Source organism: Drosophila arizonae, chromosome 4 (genome assembly GCF_054131065.1).
Source record: "Drosophila arizonae isolate 15081-1271.41 chromosome 4, UAZ_ARI_1.0, whole genome shotgun sequence".
Classification (NCBI taxonomy): Eukaryota; Metazoa; Arthropoda; class Insecta; order Diptera; family Drosophilidae; genus Drosophila; species Drosophila arizonae.
This window is the reverse complement of record NC_142924.1, coordinates 16,119,750-16,136,052: the sequence shown is the minus strand read 5'-3', so window position 1 is coordinate 16,136,052 and position 16,303 is coordinate 16,119,750. Positions and strand designations below refer to the sequence as shown.

Genomic DNA, 16,303 nt, shown 5'->3' with positions numbered 1-16,303 from the left:
CAATTCCCTTCTAGGCTTCTGTTCTACGCACCGGCAATCTTCACTGATTTATCGCACAATCTGCCGTCAGCTTTTAAGTGGGCAACCATTTAAGTGTATTCTATTTGTCTCACAGTGGGTGCTAGCAGTTGGCTGCATACAACGAAAATTCTTAACAACAAATCAGACGGAAATCTGTAATAAATTTATTATTATGTAGATGTGCGCCCGGACTAACAAATGCGGAAAGCTAAAAGGCAACAACTGCAACAACAACAACAACAGCTGCAACCAGAAGGCGCTGGCTACTGGTTATGAGCACGACGAGCAGGAGAAGGAACACGGTCCGAACTAAATGGATGCTGCTGCTGTTGCTGTTGCTGTTTGCGGTTTGCTCAGGCAGCAGTCGGTTCATATCGTGCAGATTGTTGGCAATTATTAAAATGATAATTGCACAAATCTGGCTATCAATTGACGACCATCGAAGACCTTAGACCAAAGCGAGACCAAAAACGAGCGAAAGCCGCAAAACAAAGCAGCCACACAGACGTACATAGATCCAAAACGCATGCGCACCTCCAGCTCTAGCCCCCAGTCTCAACTTCAGTTTCAGCTTTGGCTCTGCAGGCAGCCCAAGCCCCAACTACAGCGTGGACCAGGCCTGTTGGTCTCTTTTGCTGCTGCTGCCGCTGCTGCGGCTGTTGGCCTGCGTCTTATCATGTGGCGTTGGTGCGCGGCTTGCAGCATTTTGCAAACGTTGACAATTTGGTATTAATTTAAGACAACAGCAACAAGCCTCCTGGGCAGCCTCAGAGAGCCTCTGGCTAGAGCATGCAGACCCCGACAGTTGTTGCTGGCCACTTGGCCAGAGCCACTAGCAACAAGACGGACATTTACATGCTGCTCCCTCTTTCTACTCTGCTGCGCCCGCTCCCGCACCCGCTGACCAAACAATGAAATCTGCGTAGTTTACTGTTGACCCAAGCTGAGTGGGACAGCCGGGCAGTGTGACCAGCTGCGTTTTGATATGAAAAGAGGTTTGGCCAACTCTTTAGTTGGAATCAAAAGTAGACTAAGACAGCGTCTGTGAGAACTGAGAATGCGTTGGATTATTATTGTAAGTTAATTTTAATTTGAGTTTTAAAATGATTATAAATATTAAGTGGAATATATTGTTGTTCCTTAAAAAATTATTTAAAAAAAATAAATAAATAAATATTTGTATTAAATAAATGCATAATTTATTTGACAACTTAAATTAGATTTAGGCCAGAAATTTTTTTTTATTTTATTTATTAATTTTTTTTTAGTTATTATTATTATTTTTTTCTTTGCCAGAAAAGAATTATTAAATATTTAAGCTATTAAATTAACAAAAATAAAATAAAATAAAATATAATTCAAACACACGAATCTAAATCCTATTTGGAAAGCTTTTAATTATACTTAATTTTGATATTTTAATTATTATGTAAATCAAATATATGCCTTTTATATTTTATTATATTTATTTATAGATATATTTTTTTTTACATTTTCTATTTATTATTTATTTATTTAATTTTTTTTTTTTAAGTTATTAATTTTAAATTTATATTTATTTATTTATTTCAAACCTGGTCACACCTTGCACATGCTCTGCCATTTCAGCTGCGCACAATTATAAAGCAAAAATTGATAAAATTATTGTTGTTGAGCTGGGGAAGAGAGCGAATGGAACTGGGAATACGATGGCGATTAGCGCAAAGCCAAAAGGTTGCAGTTGCCCACTGACCACTGCGGGGCGACACAGTAGCCGGCGAAAGCTGCTCCACTGCTGGCAGGCACTGTGGCTGTGCCTGTGCTGCTGGGGCAACTGCCCCCTCAATGCAACGCATGATGAAAATCAGCGACTCGCAATTGGCAACGAGCCGAGGGCTTGGACCTCGATACGAATTTGGATTGGAAGTGGGATTGTGATTGGGATTTGGCTGTGGATTCGAGCTAGGTGGCATCGCAGTTCTGTTGAAATTTATTTCAATTTCATTTGATATTAATTGCGAATGGCTTTAAGATTGAATTCCAATGTGACCATTTTTGGGCTGTGCCTTACAAATGGCCCCGTCGTTCGCACTCGACCTCCTCACGGGGGCATGTTGTCGATGTTGTCCATGTTGTCCGGAGCGAGCGAGGTCTTGTTACGAACGCAGCATTTTGTTTGGTTGTTTGTCGTTTGGCTGTTCAACACGCTGGCGCCACAAACAATTTGCTACAAATAAGGCACCGACTAGAGTTTTTGGGATTCGAATTGGGATTGGGCTGGGACTGCGCCAATTCGCCCGCACAAATCTCTGACAGTTGAACGGGAGCAGCCGCTGCTGCGACTGTTGCTGCTGTTTGTCGTAATTAGCAGCAACTGCAACTGCAACTGCAATTGCAATTGCAATTTGGTTAAAGTTATTTCATTTGACCATTTTGGGCTGTGCGAAAGTTCAGCCTGGCCTGGCCGAGCCTGGCAGGGGCTGACTTCCATGTGGACTTTCCAAACGGCAACCCACACGCTGACACAATTAAGCCAAACACATGTCGCCGCACGGTCAGATAAGCCATTTATTAACTTTTCACAAGACTCTAAATGATGCCATAATCTCCGCATACGGTTAGACATATGAGAGAGCTTCAGCTATCCGCAGCAGCAGAGCGCAGCGCAGCGCAGGAGATGCAAAGATATAAATAAGAAAGGGTTTGCGAGACGGCTGACCGAATTGAGAAGCACACTAACTCAATGTGGGTTTATTTAAATTATTATATTTGAAATAAAATTGTTAAATCATATAATTAATATAATTAAAACATTTAAACAAATATTTATTTGTTTAAGTGAATTGTTTTTTTTTTTTAAAGTGATTCTGCTGTTTTACCCTTCTGTCTCTCTATTTCTTTCTCTCTCAGCTGCTCACTCTATTGAGAAATGTTATATATATATAGAATGAACAGATATATATGTATGTTACACCCAAATTCTTCTTTTTTTGTTCCCTTACTCTTCCCGTCGCACACTTACTCTCACTCTAAAGATAGAGGACTTTCTGCCTCTTTTCTCCTCTTTCTTTAGATATAAATCTGTCTCTCTCTCTCTCTATCTATCTACTACTTCTCTCGTTTTCTGACTCAAGGTCAACAGAGTATGATGACTTCTTCTTTATCTAGTGCGTAGTCTATCCCTCTCTCTCTCTCTCTCTCTCTGCCTTACTATCTCAGCTTTTTTCCTCATTCAACTGAGTGATTTAGGAATATGTATATATTTATTTCAGTCTTCTATATCCACTCTCTAATGTATATCTTACTTTCGCCTCTCTCTCTCTCTCTCTCGTTCTCTCTCTCTCTCTCTGATCTCATGTTATCACGTTACAAACCTTCTGCTCATTTCAATATACTCTTCACACTGGCATCAAATGTCTGCTGAACTACTGTTTGGGGGGTAGCTCGATGCTGTAAGCTCGAAGGAGCGCCGCCGCTTGACAGTCCCAAGTACCCAAAGTCCAGGCCCAACAATTGAACTGCAATAAAACAATTTACCCAATATAGCGCAGCCCAAGAGCAATCGCAGTGCCAACTAGCTGGGATAGCTAAGCCGGCGAGCTCTCGAGCCCAGCTAGGAGCTGGGCTAGCTAGCTAGCTCGACTCTGGAGCCGGGGCAAGCTCTCTGCACATTTATCATTGAAATGTGGCGTGCGGCTTTACGCAGCGTCGACTGCGGCGTCGGCGGCTTTGCGGCACCAAAACGAGACCCGATCAGAGCTTCTTGACTTGGCGGTCGCTTTGCATATGCCCAGGCAAACACAACAATACCAACAACAAGCACACATAGAGCAAACTCAAGTACGAGTCGAAGTCCCACTACTGCTAGCAGCAGTCAGCGCTCTGCCCTGTCTCAATCTCCGGCTGGGCGGGCGATAAACTAGGCGCTCGTTGCATTGCCAATCGCGTAAGTCAGTGTCAGCGATGCCCATACAAAATCAATTCATTGAACTGAACAGATTTCTCTGCGCCCCTTTCAGCTCATCTCCAACAGAGGGAGAGGGAGAGAGAGAGAGAGAGAGAGAGAGAGAGAGATAAGGGAGATGCTCGCATCTTCATAACAATTGCGACTGTTTCGTAATTTGCATATGTTTTGGCTGCTGCGACAAAGGCTCTCATAATTGCTTGATTTAGCGGCCCATTCATGGGACGTGGCGCCAGAGGCATCCGCTCTACGCTTTCTTTGTGGCCGGCGTGTAAATTGCAAAGCAGCAGGAGTAGCCGCAGAACCTGACTCTTACCACGTGCGGGCTGGCGGCTGGCCCTGTCTCAGTTGTGTCGTGTAAATTGCCAAGCAATTCATAAATGTCAACGCGTGTTGCCCAAACGCCAACAGCCAAGAGCCTAAAGCCAGCAGCGAGAGAGGTGGGAGTAAATGGGAGTGCAGTTGCTGGCTTGATTTATGGGACAACTCTGGTTGCATCTATGCCAATTAGAACTGTCGGCGGTGTGAGACGAAGAAGTTTCTGCTGCTCAGCTAAGCTGTTAGATAATACAAGAAAAGCTTTGGATTGTCGGAAGGTAAATATGTGAGCGAGAAAGATAAATACAAATTAGTAATATTTTTGTATGGGAACTTAAGAATGGAAGACATTTGAGTGAATTGCAAGAGAAGTAAAGAAAAGTCGAAAGGAAAATATATAAATGTATATAATAAAACATATGAATATATAATAATAAATGTTTATTACAAATATTTATTAATACATACTACATATATTCGAAAATGCTAAATTCCAAATTCAAATTAAATTATGTTATAATAAATATTAATGAAGCAATTTACGTCTGTAGCGCTTTTTCTTTTGATAATTCCAATTTAAATTTTATCCAATAAACATATTTTATTAATTATAATTTTAAATTTAAAACCAGGTACGCTTTAAATTAAATAAAAAAAGAAATAATATTAATAATAATAATTAATATTTAAATATTATTATAACAACTTCAATATATGTATGTTATATGGTAGAATCCCTATAATTCAAAATGGCAAGAGGATAAGCTTTTTTTTCGAATTTTCGATTAAGCGGGGCACAAATTATAGAGGCACAACTGTATATTTTATTTATTTCATATTAATAAACTTTTTAAAATAAAAAGCTAAGGATGTTTTTTTTTTTCAGTTTTTCTCGTTCATTATTAATTCATAATTTAATTGTTGAATAAATATTCTTAGTCATAAAAAATAAACATAAAATAAACATTTTTATAAATATAAAATATGTTCACTTATTATTAAATATTTATATATTGTAAGTGCCATTAATAAAATATTTAAAATAATTATTTAATTGGAATAGAATCCAAAATATTTTTGCAATATTTTCTTATCAAAAGTAAAGTAATTATTTCTCATCAAATTGAAATTTATGTTCAGCATCAAAAGTATATTTCCAGCTGAAATTTTGACAAGACAGTTGATAGAGTGGCCAATCATGCAGCACACTTTAAATTAATCAATAAGAATATAATCTACCCTGTCGCCCATATGGCATAATGAATACCGAAATTTCAGGCAATATACTGGACCTATGTCCTCGTAGCTGTTGTTGCTGTTGCTGTTGATCTACCACATCTCATCGATGGCTTTTGGCGTTCACGTCAATTATAGCATTATTTCATTGATGCCTTCGAACTGTCCGCAGTCTGATCACAATATTTGCATAAGCCCGAATTACAGTTGCTGCAAAAGATATCAAAAGAGCAAAAAAAAAACTAAATATACACACATACATATATATGTATATGTATTTATAAGAAGTAGACAAAAACTGGTCGAGCTGAGTTTAAACAAAAGACAGCAGCAGCGGCAGCGGCAGCGGCGTCATATGTTGGTTGACCAGCGCTCGACTAGAAGTCAGGGCCCTCTCTCAACGACGACAGCAGGCACGCGCCCTCAGCCAGGTATACAAAGCAACAACAACAACAACAAGGAAGAAGAAGAAAAGGCAAGCAGAGGTAGCTGGAAAAAAGGACTCGCAAATGCAACTGTTGAGCCGCATCAAGCTGAGCTGAGGGTGAATAACCCAGTGGCGGAATCTCTAGAATGAGAGCCTTGCAGCCAACAATTTTGGCAGGAAGAAAAGAAAAACATTATGAGATGCTATCTAATGTCTATCTGCTTGGCTCAGCTCTTTCGATCAAATTACAGTTCCGGCCTGGTCAAAGATTGGCATTTAGTTCCGCTAAGCGCATGGGGAGCCAATGTTGCTCCTGCTCTTGCTGCTGCTGCTGCTGCTGCTACTGCTGCTGCTACTCCTGCTGATGATCTGTATTGGGGAGCCTAATGATTTGGCCATTTGCCAGTTGCAGTGGACGTCGACGGCAACGGCGACTGAGACTTCGGCTGAGACTGCGACTTCGACTGTGACTGTGACTGTGCAACATATGGCATTCGAATTTTGTTGCGGCTTCAGCACAACTGACGCAGGATACGCAGCAACTTAGCTACCTACAACTTCCTTTAACAGAAAATTAAACTGCATGCGCATGCGCTCGCACACACACATAAATATGGGAATATATATGCACCCATGCATGTGTGTGTGTGCAGCTCCAACTGCAAGAGATCAATCAAAAATTGGTACAACCCTCGTATGACTTGGCCTAGCAGGACATTTGCGAGGCGCGCATCTACTACTATGCAGCAGCGACTGCAGACGCAGACCCACTTGACTTGCACTGCATGGCTATATCCTTTTCACCTTATGCGCAACTCTTGTGTGTGTGTGTGTCTGTGTGTGTGTGAGCTGCACCTGCTTCAGCAGCAGCAGGACGCGCGCGTCTTTTGACCGCAATCGCATATAAAAACAAGTACAAGTGCTGCAAGTGGATGTTACTGACTGCTCTTATACCCGTTCAAAGTTCAATCATACAATGGAATTTTTTCTGTGTTTTGTTATTATAGTTATTGGTATTTTGGCTGCACAGCTGTCTGCGTCAATCTCAACATCATTTCAATAGCTGTTAAGGGTAAAGAGTTTATTCATATTGTTTTTATACCCAGAACCCATTAAAAATGGGAAATCAGGGTATAATGGTTTTATTTATACCCTGCTTGAGTGGGCTTGGAGCATATATTCCATACTGTATTTTTCATCCTATTTTTATTGGTTTTTCATGTAACCCATTATATAATGGTGAAAGATATAATTCAGGTTTTTTGTGTTGTATATAAAGTTAATCGATACAAAGATTTTGTAATTTACAGATTTTGGATACCATGCCCCCTTCTCCCCCAATTTTTAAAAAACGCATTTCAAGTACTAGAGACTTGTGCTTTGGAATGTACACACATATTTACCATATGATTACACTCTGAAAGTTTCATTAAGATCATATGTTTACAAATGAAATTATTCGACAAATAAATTCATTTAAATTTGATAATAATGTGGCATGATCCTTATAAAGAGATTCATTTATCCTCAGGCTAGATAGATGTGCGCATTTGGCTCTTTCCATTCTTACGCCATAAATTTTGTAACGAATCTTTAACTTATATATATTAGATATATACAAATTGACAATAAGATGTCAAAGAGATGATCTTTGCCTTTATATTTATAAAAATTTACTTTGTCCAGAACTTGCTCATTCTCAACTATACTTAGCTATAAACTAAGCTCAGCTATAGCTAGCAGCTTAACTTTGGACTCTAATTATATATATGTGTATTAAAAATTTGTAATTGGTTTTAGGCTATATAATTTGATGCATAAGCAGATTTAATAATTCCTGGTTGCACTATCAAACAAATCCTAACTAGAAAATAAAAATACTCAAGAGCTTATCAAACTGTCAAAAGTAAGTTTCAAGTCAGAAATTTCGCATGAAAATACTCACCGAGTTTCATAACTCTTAAGCCAATATACTTCACTTTTCACTTAGCGAACGAGCATGACAAGAACAACAACAACAAGTTGAATAAAAGCAAAGGCCGCTTACAACAGCTGGGGGTCGAAATCGTCAACATTTAACTGTTAAGCTTGGCGCGCTTACAGGATCTGTGCACCGTTTGGCTGTTTACCTGTTGCCTGTTGCCTGTTTACCTGTTGGCCAATTGCTCGTGCCAAAGCAAACCGCAAATCCCGAAAGCCCGAAAGCCCCAAAAACTTAATCCGAGTAGGTATATACACAGCTATCTCTGTCTCTCCCTCCCTCTCTCTCTCTCACTCTTTCTCTCTGCTGCTGCTGCTGCTGCTGCTCCTGCTCGTTATCCTGCGCGAAACAACTTTCGTTTATTTTAATTTAGCTTGCGGTCCTCTGGCTGAGGGTGAAGCTCGGTGCATTCAGAGAGCGAACAGTTACGGGCACAGTTTGTGGCACAGCCTGTGCCAGCGACCACAGCCTGCTGCAATCTGACGGCCTGCTGCATTTAATAACTGTTTTCGTTTTTGTGGCCCCCGAGTGCGCACGATTGCCACCACGTGCCACTTCTTTTTTTTTTTTTTATTGCGTACTCGCGCTGCTCGAGCCTTTTGCAGCTTGCCACATTATGCGGCAGCGGTTGCCCTTGCCGCCTGCTCTCTGGCTTATCACATTAAACGACGCGTCTCGCAGCTTAATTAATGTATATTTATTTTAACGAGGCCGCTCAGCTCTTGGCCTAAATCAAAGCTCACGTCTCGCTCACTTGAGCTGATCGAAGGCCTGGCGCAGCATTTGATTGCAAAGCGCCGCAAAGGGATTTATTTCCACTAGCTGTAAATATATGTACAAATTTATATATACGTATATATTGAATAATCTTAATTTATAGCTGCTCAAGTGTTTCACTCACCTGTTCTCGTGCAAATTTACTGCCCAGCTGTGCAGCAGCCTCGAAGTCCGCGCGTGCTGCATCCAAATTCTCTAGCTTTCGGAGCAAGACACCGCGTTGGCAGTGGGCGTGGCATTTGGTGCGTGCTTGCTTTTCAGTTGCAAGCTCCAGAGCGCGATTTAAATCACTAAGCGCTTCTACGGAGGTCGGAAATTGTGGAAAATTGGATTGAGTTTACTTAGTTTAAAATAGTAGTTGAAGCTTTAACAGAAGATGTAAAGGTAATAGTAGTAGTATAGTAGTAATTGGACTATTAGTAGTAGCAGTAATTACACCAATATTAATAGTAGTAGTTGTGTTAGTAGCAGTAGCAGTAGGCAATAAGCATGTTAGTGGTAATTAATGTAGTAGTAGTAGTAGTAGATCAAAATAGTAGTAGATCAAAATAGTAGTAGTACCTGTAACAATATTTGTAAAATAGTAGTTGTAGAGTAACAGTATAGGTAACAATAGTAGTACAAATAGTAGTAATAACTAAGATTATAGTAGTAGAATAGTAGTAGTGCAATATTAGCAAATATAGTGTTTATAGCAAAAATAATAGTTGTAGAATAGTAGTAGCAAATAGTGGTTGTCCTAATAAAAATAGTAGCACTAAAAAAAGTAGTAGAAGTAGTAGTAGTCAGTAGTGATGGTAATACTAATAGAATTCATTTTTAAAGTAGTATTAACTGTACTAAGTAAGACGGCAATATAGTAGATGCAACTATCATTGTGGGTGGTAGCACTGCGAGAAGCTTTGGCAGTAGCTATCAAAAACTCAATATTGGGGCTTTCAAACTTAACATAAGCGGCTGCACTGCTTAGCCTGATTAACATTCAGTATAAACACTGCTTTAACAACAGTATAAATACAGGTAATAAACGCCATCTATTGTTGAAGCTCGAAATAGGGGAAAATGTAGATTGGTTCGAGTCTAGGATAAGTGAAATTAAAATAAGAATTAATAATATATTTTTTAATTTACACTAATACATCAGTCAGTGCTACTACTGGGTATATCCAATCTCATTTGTGATATTTATCCGATTTACCTTCACATATCTAAATAGTATATGTTAAATCTCTTTCTTGCTGTATCACCCTTACCTTGATCTCGCTTGGCCAAGCGCAGGGCTTGCGCCCGATTGTTCAATATGGAGGCACGCTCCATTAAACATAAAGCCTTCTCGAATGCCAGCAGCGCCTGCTCCAATTCCCCACGCTCTGCCAGCCTCACCCCCTGCAGCTCCAGCTCTCGGGAGGCCGGCAGGAACGGTGAATCGGGCTGCTCATCGAGCAGCTCCATTTCGGCTTGGATTTCCACATTGTGGGCGCCGATGCCGCTCAGCTCTAGGGGATTGAATATGGACTCCAGTACCTGTTGATCATGTGGACTTAGCTGGAGCTTGGCCTGCGGCATGTCTGAAACTTCCACTTGTTATCGTCTTTGAAACTCAACTGGAAATGAAATCAAAACGAAATCAAAACAAAATAATCTAAGCTATGCAAAGCAGCTTGCTTAACCGGTTCGAATTGCGATTATTGCCAAGGCATACACTGCAAGAAACTGGATTGTGGTTTATAAAAAAACGTTTTGTTTTTATTTTTCATTTTCTTTCTTGTTTTGTTTTTTGTTTTTGTTTTTTTTTTTTTTTCACTTTTTGTTTTTTCTTTTTTCTTTTATGTATATGTAAATACCAAGGACAATATCATTTGTTTACTCTTGTTTTTGCAATTATTTAATTAATAATAATATAATAATAAATCAGCGATACATATGCATATATACATACATATGTGAATATATATATGCATATATAATAATGTCAATTGTTGCTATGCTAATGCGTTTTACTTTGCTTTTAATTTTGATAAATACAATCATATATATATCATATATATTTCTGTATATATATATAATATTATTAATTATAATTAATATATATCATATATATTTCTGTATATATATATAATATTATTAATAGTTTGTCAATAAATGTTTAAATGTTTAACTTTATGCACTGCTCAAAAAGTTGCCGCCTTCTCTTTACAATATACACAACAGAAATAATTGTTATAGACTATTTTCCTTTCATTCTATATATGCAGCTTGATTTATGACTGGTGTCTGTTTGGGTTCTATATTGATAACAAAATAACTGTAAAACTGACTTATAGAGTATATCTCGCATTGAAAGAGGTATATATGTATTCACATATATATCAAATGAATATAATTTATGTATATAGAAAAGCTGCAATTTGCTCTTAAAAAGCTTTGCCTAATAGAATTCGAGTTTTTTTTTTTTATTTTTTCATTCTTATATAGTTCTTCAATATATGCATTGAGGGAAATACAAAAGGCAATCTAAAAAAAAATAATAGGAAATACTAGAAAGCACTTATAATACTCTTTTAGTATTCTGAGATTTTATTGAAAATTTCCCTTTATGTTTCCTGTCATCGTATATTATTTATTTCCCTTTTGAAACTTTAAATTGAACTACAAATTTAATATGAAATTTACTTTTAGATTTCGCTCGTATTTTCTGCATAACCAAAGTTTGTTTTTTATTTAATGCAAATCAAAATTTAGATGTCCCTCATTTCATAAAAATTTCTTTATTATTATAAACTGAAATTATTGATATATTTTTGTTCGTTTTTTTAATGTTTCTCTTTAATAATCCTTTTGTATTTCCCTTCGAATTTCAAGTTATTTAGCGTACCCTATTGAATTCCCTTTTGTACCTCCCTTCAAATTTCCTTTTGTATTTCCCTTTATTTGTTTTAGTTGCTTTAGTGTTGCAAACGGTGCCTGGTTTTCGTGATATATATATATTTATTTATTTATATAAATGGGGGTATGTATGATAAAAATATAAAAGTGAGCATTGTTTTCTGTTGTTGTTTTTCATTTGTATTTCTATATGTATATATGTATGTATGTATATATATTGCAGATATATAACTGTTGTCTTGTTATGTACTAGGTGGCACAGTTGTTGTTGTTGTTTGTTTGTAGTTGATATATAACGGTAATAACTGATTAAACAAACATAAAGGCGAGATCCTTACAAATCATATAGTAGAATATATGTATATATTAAATATCTTGTTTTTCTGCTTCTTCTTCTTTTGTTGCTTACAGTTTGAAGAGATATTGAAGAGATTGTTTTTTGTACACATTTATCTACAGCTTTTCATTTGTCTTTTATTTATATATATATTATGCAATTGTTAATTTATATTTATTTTTTTTATTTATTTAAAAGTCTAGCTCAATCTTTTTTTATACAACAAATTTAATATCAACTAGTATACGCTATTGCTATTTACGATATTGGTATTTCGTTTTTTTTGTTTTTATGGTATTTATAAGCTGTTTTCTCTTCTTTTCTTCTTTTTTTTTTTGTAATTATGATTAAATGCCTTTTACCCTTTAGCATAGCATAAGCGCTTATGTCTTAACTAACTATATATATATATATAATCTATATGTGTGTGTATATATATAGTAGCTGCTTCAACTCGATCTCGTATTGTTCTCTGTGTGTTTTTAAATATGTTTCGGAAATTGAAATTGTTGTTGACTTCTTCGCTTTTGGTTGCTTCAAATTGCTTTTCATTGTCGTTACGTTAGATATACATATGTATATATATATATATAATATATGTATGTGTGTATGTATGTATGTATAGTTAGTATACGAGTATGTTCTATATGCATTATATGTATAGCGTGTTATGTTAGTATTTATATGTATATATTTATATATTTGTGAATTAGGTTTTAAGTTAAGATTAAGTAAGCCTTTCTTTAATCAGCATTTGCTGCAATTTACAAACGAACTGCGAATACACGATATCGTCTCACGCATAAACGTAGCCCAAATAATGTTAACAAGGTTTTAGTTTTTCATTTAAATTTCACTTTTACCAATTCAAATTTAAAGATTTTTTTTTTTTTTTTGTTTTGAGTACAATTTTGAATTTCGGATTTAGAAATCGTAAATTTTGTTAATAGTTTTTTTTTTTGTTTTTGTTTTTTGTACACGAACAATTTATTTGTAATTTGCTTTTATTTTTTATATAATAGTTTACTAACAATAACTAACTTTTTTGTTTTAGATTTGTTTTTGTTTTCTTTTCATTTCTATAATTTTAGTCCAACTAAGATTAATGTACAGCAAAGCGTTATTACATAATAGTCAACAAAAGTACAATTACGATATAATTCAACATTTCTCTTCTTTGTTTTCTCCATTATTTCCTGCTCTGGTTCGCTCACTAAACATATATAGAGAGATATAGAGTGTGAGTAAGAAAGAGGTATAGCAGTAACCAAGGCATAATCATATATATATGTATATATGCTCTTCATAAGAACTAGACACAAAACTAATTCAAGGAGCTCTTCACGAATTGCTCATACGACATTCAGATTTCAATGCACACACAACGAACAAAATTTGAAAAGTATTTTTTGCTTGTTTTTCTCTTTTTGTTTTGTTTGCCAAAAATGATGTGAGTAAAGAGAAAGAGAGAGAAAAAGGTTGGCGAAAAATTTTGCATAATTTTGTTTGCTTAATAAAAAGTTGTTTTTTTTCTTTAGTATTAGTTTTAGTATTTTTTCCATTTTTGTTCTTGCTAATATTATACAATAAATATATATATGTTTATATATATATAGTATTTACACAGAAAGTTGTTGAGTCGTGCTTTCGGGTAGTTAGTTTTTGTTGTTGTTGTTTCCTTTAGTTTTTGCTCTTTATCGCGCCCTGTCGGCCTTTTACATCGTTTTAACTTTTACTTAATGCCAATCAACCTCAAATTTTAAGCGTTCGTTTTTCTCTACTGCATATTCTGCTGGTAAATGGTATTAAATTGTTTTCTAGTTGTTTAATGGTAGAGTAGCGTAGCTTTTTTTTGTTTTTTTTTTTTATAGTATTTTATAATTCGTTTACCATTTTTGTTTTTCATTGTGGGTATTTGTTTTCGTGAGAGGAATACAATTTTGCAGCTGTTGTTTTTGTCGTTTAAAACATTTAACAAACATTCAAAAAGAGTGTGCAGTGTGCAGTTAAAATTGTACTAATAACGGTTGTTTCTGTTTTTGTTTTTTTCTGTTAGTTTAAATTTTGCGCCTTTCTTGCTGGTATTTTTGTCTTTGATAAGTATTTGTTTCGTTAATTTTATTTAGTAGGTGTAGTAGGTGAGTGGAGCGCTGCACTGCTTGCAGTGCTGCTCTGCTGTACTGCATTATCGACACTTCGCCTTGCTTGGGTATATTTTCTAGGTATTTTGTACACATGTGTGTGGGTGTATGTGTGTGTGAGAGAGAATGTGTGTTGTGTATGTGTGTGTGAGTGAGTATTACGATTATTTTTTACAAATTAGTTGCTTTGGTGGGCTTTATACTTGTTCATGTTGTTGTTGTTGTTGCTGTAGCTGTTAATTACATAAATAGTGAAGCATTATGCATGTGTGTGTGTGGATCTGTGTGCGTGTGTAACAAAAGCTGATCTCGTTTTTTTTTTGTCTCTTGTTTGCTTTTTACAATGTTCTGTGACTGTTGCTCTGCTTCTTCTTGCGTAATTAATGTGTTCTTACGGTTAAGGGATTTTAATTATAACACTTTTTTAAGCTCTGGTTTCTTCATCTTATTTAATTTAATATTTGCCATATTTTTGTTATTATATATATATCTTTTTTCTTTGGGTTGGGTTTGTGGATATTTCATATATATATGTTTTTTTTGCATTTTCACTTAATTTTTTTTTTTTTTTTTTTTTTTTTGTGAAATTAAATATGGTTTCATTTAGTTTAAATAATTGTTTAACGACTAACCATTTAGACTAAGTTGCTCGTTCATAATCATAATATCATAAATACATAATACACATTTAGCTTGTTTCATAGTTACAGCTTTAGATAAGTTTTTTCTCAGATTTTTAGAAGTCCTAAGTTCTGTTACGGGTTCTACTTTTCGGGTTTTCACTAGGTAAAACGCTAGCTCTATGGGGTAAGAGAGTTTGCCAGAGGAAAGCGCGAGAGGAGAGCTGCTACATAATTTTTTTATTTTTTATTTTTATATAATTTTTTTTTTTTTTTTTTTGGCAGTGAGGATACTTTTTTTTATTGATATCAAAAAATCAAAAGAGGATTAAATTACAATTTAAGATTTAATGAAAGTAACTAAACATTTTTAAACGAATTTGCAAATCAACTTTGGATATGTATTTGAAAAGAGTTTTTTGGTCGAAAGTCAATCAAATTATTCAATAATTTTTTTTTTTATATTTAATTTTTTTTTTTTTTTTTTTCATGGAGCAGCTCTTGGAAAGAATATAGCATAAACCATAGTCATGGGAAATTGATAACGAGAAGTTTGGAAAATTTGTTAACGAGAGCTCATACAACAACATTGAATTGCATATTTGTTAACAGCATATCCAAAAATGTCCCATTTTTTGGGCTTTTTCTTTTTGTCGTTTTCGTTAAGTTGGTGTAGAGAGGCGTGCGTGTTTGAGAGAGAGAGAGAGCGAGAGAGATAGAGAGACAGATATAAGCATTTGGGATATTTGTTAGCACAATTTAACTGTTAACTGTTGAAAGCTGTTTTTAAGAATGTTCCAAAATTGTTCCAATTTAGTTTCTGTTGTTGTTGCTGTTGCTGTTTTAGAGTTTATTTTAGCTTTTTTTTATGTTTTCTTCACTGGTAAACGGAATTATTATGATTCTTGTAGCTGTTGCTGCTGTAGCGCTGTTGTTGCTGATGCGACTGCTGCTGTTGATAATGATAATGCGATGATGATTGCTGCTGCTGCTGTTGATAATGATAATGATCTTCGTGCTGATCGCGATGGTGTGAGTGTGCTGTGTGTCCGTGTCCATGGGAATGTTGTTGGTGATCGTATTGGTATTCGCGTTCACGATGCTCCCGTTGTTCGCGCAGCTGTTGCTGCCGATGGTGTTGCTCCCGTTGCTGTTGCTGTTGTCGTGTTGGTGTCTGTTGTGGTTGCTCGCTGGTGGGCGTGGCATGCTGCTGCTGCTTCTGCTGCTGCTGTTGCTCACGCGTGGGCGTTGCCTCTCGCGAAGCCTTCGTTGGTGTATTGGTGTTGCTCACGTGTTTTTGTTGTTGTTGTTGTTTTGATGCGGCTGCAGCTGAAGCTTGTGTTGTTGGCGTGTGTGTGGGTGTGTTGGGATGATAGTTTTGCTGCTGTTGTTGATGATGATGATGATTGTTGAGCGCAGTATTACTGCCGTAGTTGTTGCTGTTGGTGTTGCTGCTGTTGCTGATGTTGTTGCTGTTGCTGTTGCTGTTGCAATGTAGCTCATGAGGCAGTGGCGGTGGATTTTTAGCTTTTGTCAGCGGTATCGGTGTTGGCATTGGTTTTGGCGTCTCCGTTAAATCGATGCCCCATTCATAAAGGAACTCCAACTTCTGTCGT

The 16,303-nt window shown here is 36.3% G+C and overlaps 2 protein-coding genes across 2 annotated transcripts; both read right to left on the bottom strand.

Annotated features, from left to right (window-relative positions):
• Positions 1-8,608: 8,608 nt before the first annotated feature.
• On the bottom strand, positions 8,609-12,033 carry LOC149269221 (tetratricopeptide repeat protein 36 homolog). Its single transcript, XM_089467495.1, has 3 exons — positions 9,957-12,033; positions 8,828-9,003; positions 8,609-8,748 (listed from the first exon to the last, which is right to left on the bottom strand). Exons 1-3 carry the CDS (start codon positions 10,267-10,269, stop codon positions 8,677-8,679), a joined length of 561 nt encoding a protein of 186 aa, XP_089323621.1. The 5' UTR covers positions 10,270-12,033; the 3' UTR covers positions 8,609-8,676.
• Positions 12,034-12,183: 150 nt separating this feature from the next.
• Positions 12,184-16,242, bottom strand: LOC149269220 (uncharacterized). The gene has a single exon (XM_089467493.1). It carries the CDS (start codon positions 16,240-16,242, stop codon positions 15,565-15,567), a length of 678 nt encoding a protein of 225 aa, XP_089323619.1. The 3' UTR covers positions 12,184-15,564.
• Positions 16,243-16,303: the final 61 nt, after the last annotated feature.

What these genes read in the sequence shown, in the direction of transcription:
- LOC149269221 (XM_089467495.1), bottom strand. Translation starts at nt 10,269, where the DNA reads ATGCCGCAGGCCAAGCTCCAGCTAAGTCCACATGATCAACAGGTACTG. An exon ending in CTTGGCCAAGCGAGATCAAG is followed by an intron (nt 9,004 to 9,956) that starts GTAAGGGTGATA and finishes CGACCTCCGTAG; the next exon opens with AAGCGCTTAGTGATTTAAAT. An exon ending in GTAAATTTGCACGAGAACAG is followed by an intron (nt 8,749 to 8,827) that starts GTGAGTGAAACA and finishes ATATATTTACAG; the next exon opens with CTAGTGGAAATAAATCCCTT.
- LOC149269220 (XM_089467493.1), bottom strand. Translation starts at nt 16,242, where the DNA reads ATGCCAACACCGATACCGCTGACAAAAGCTAAAAATCCACCGCCACTG.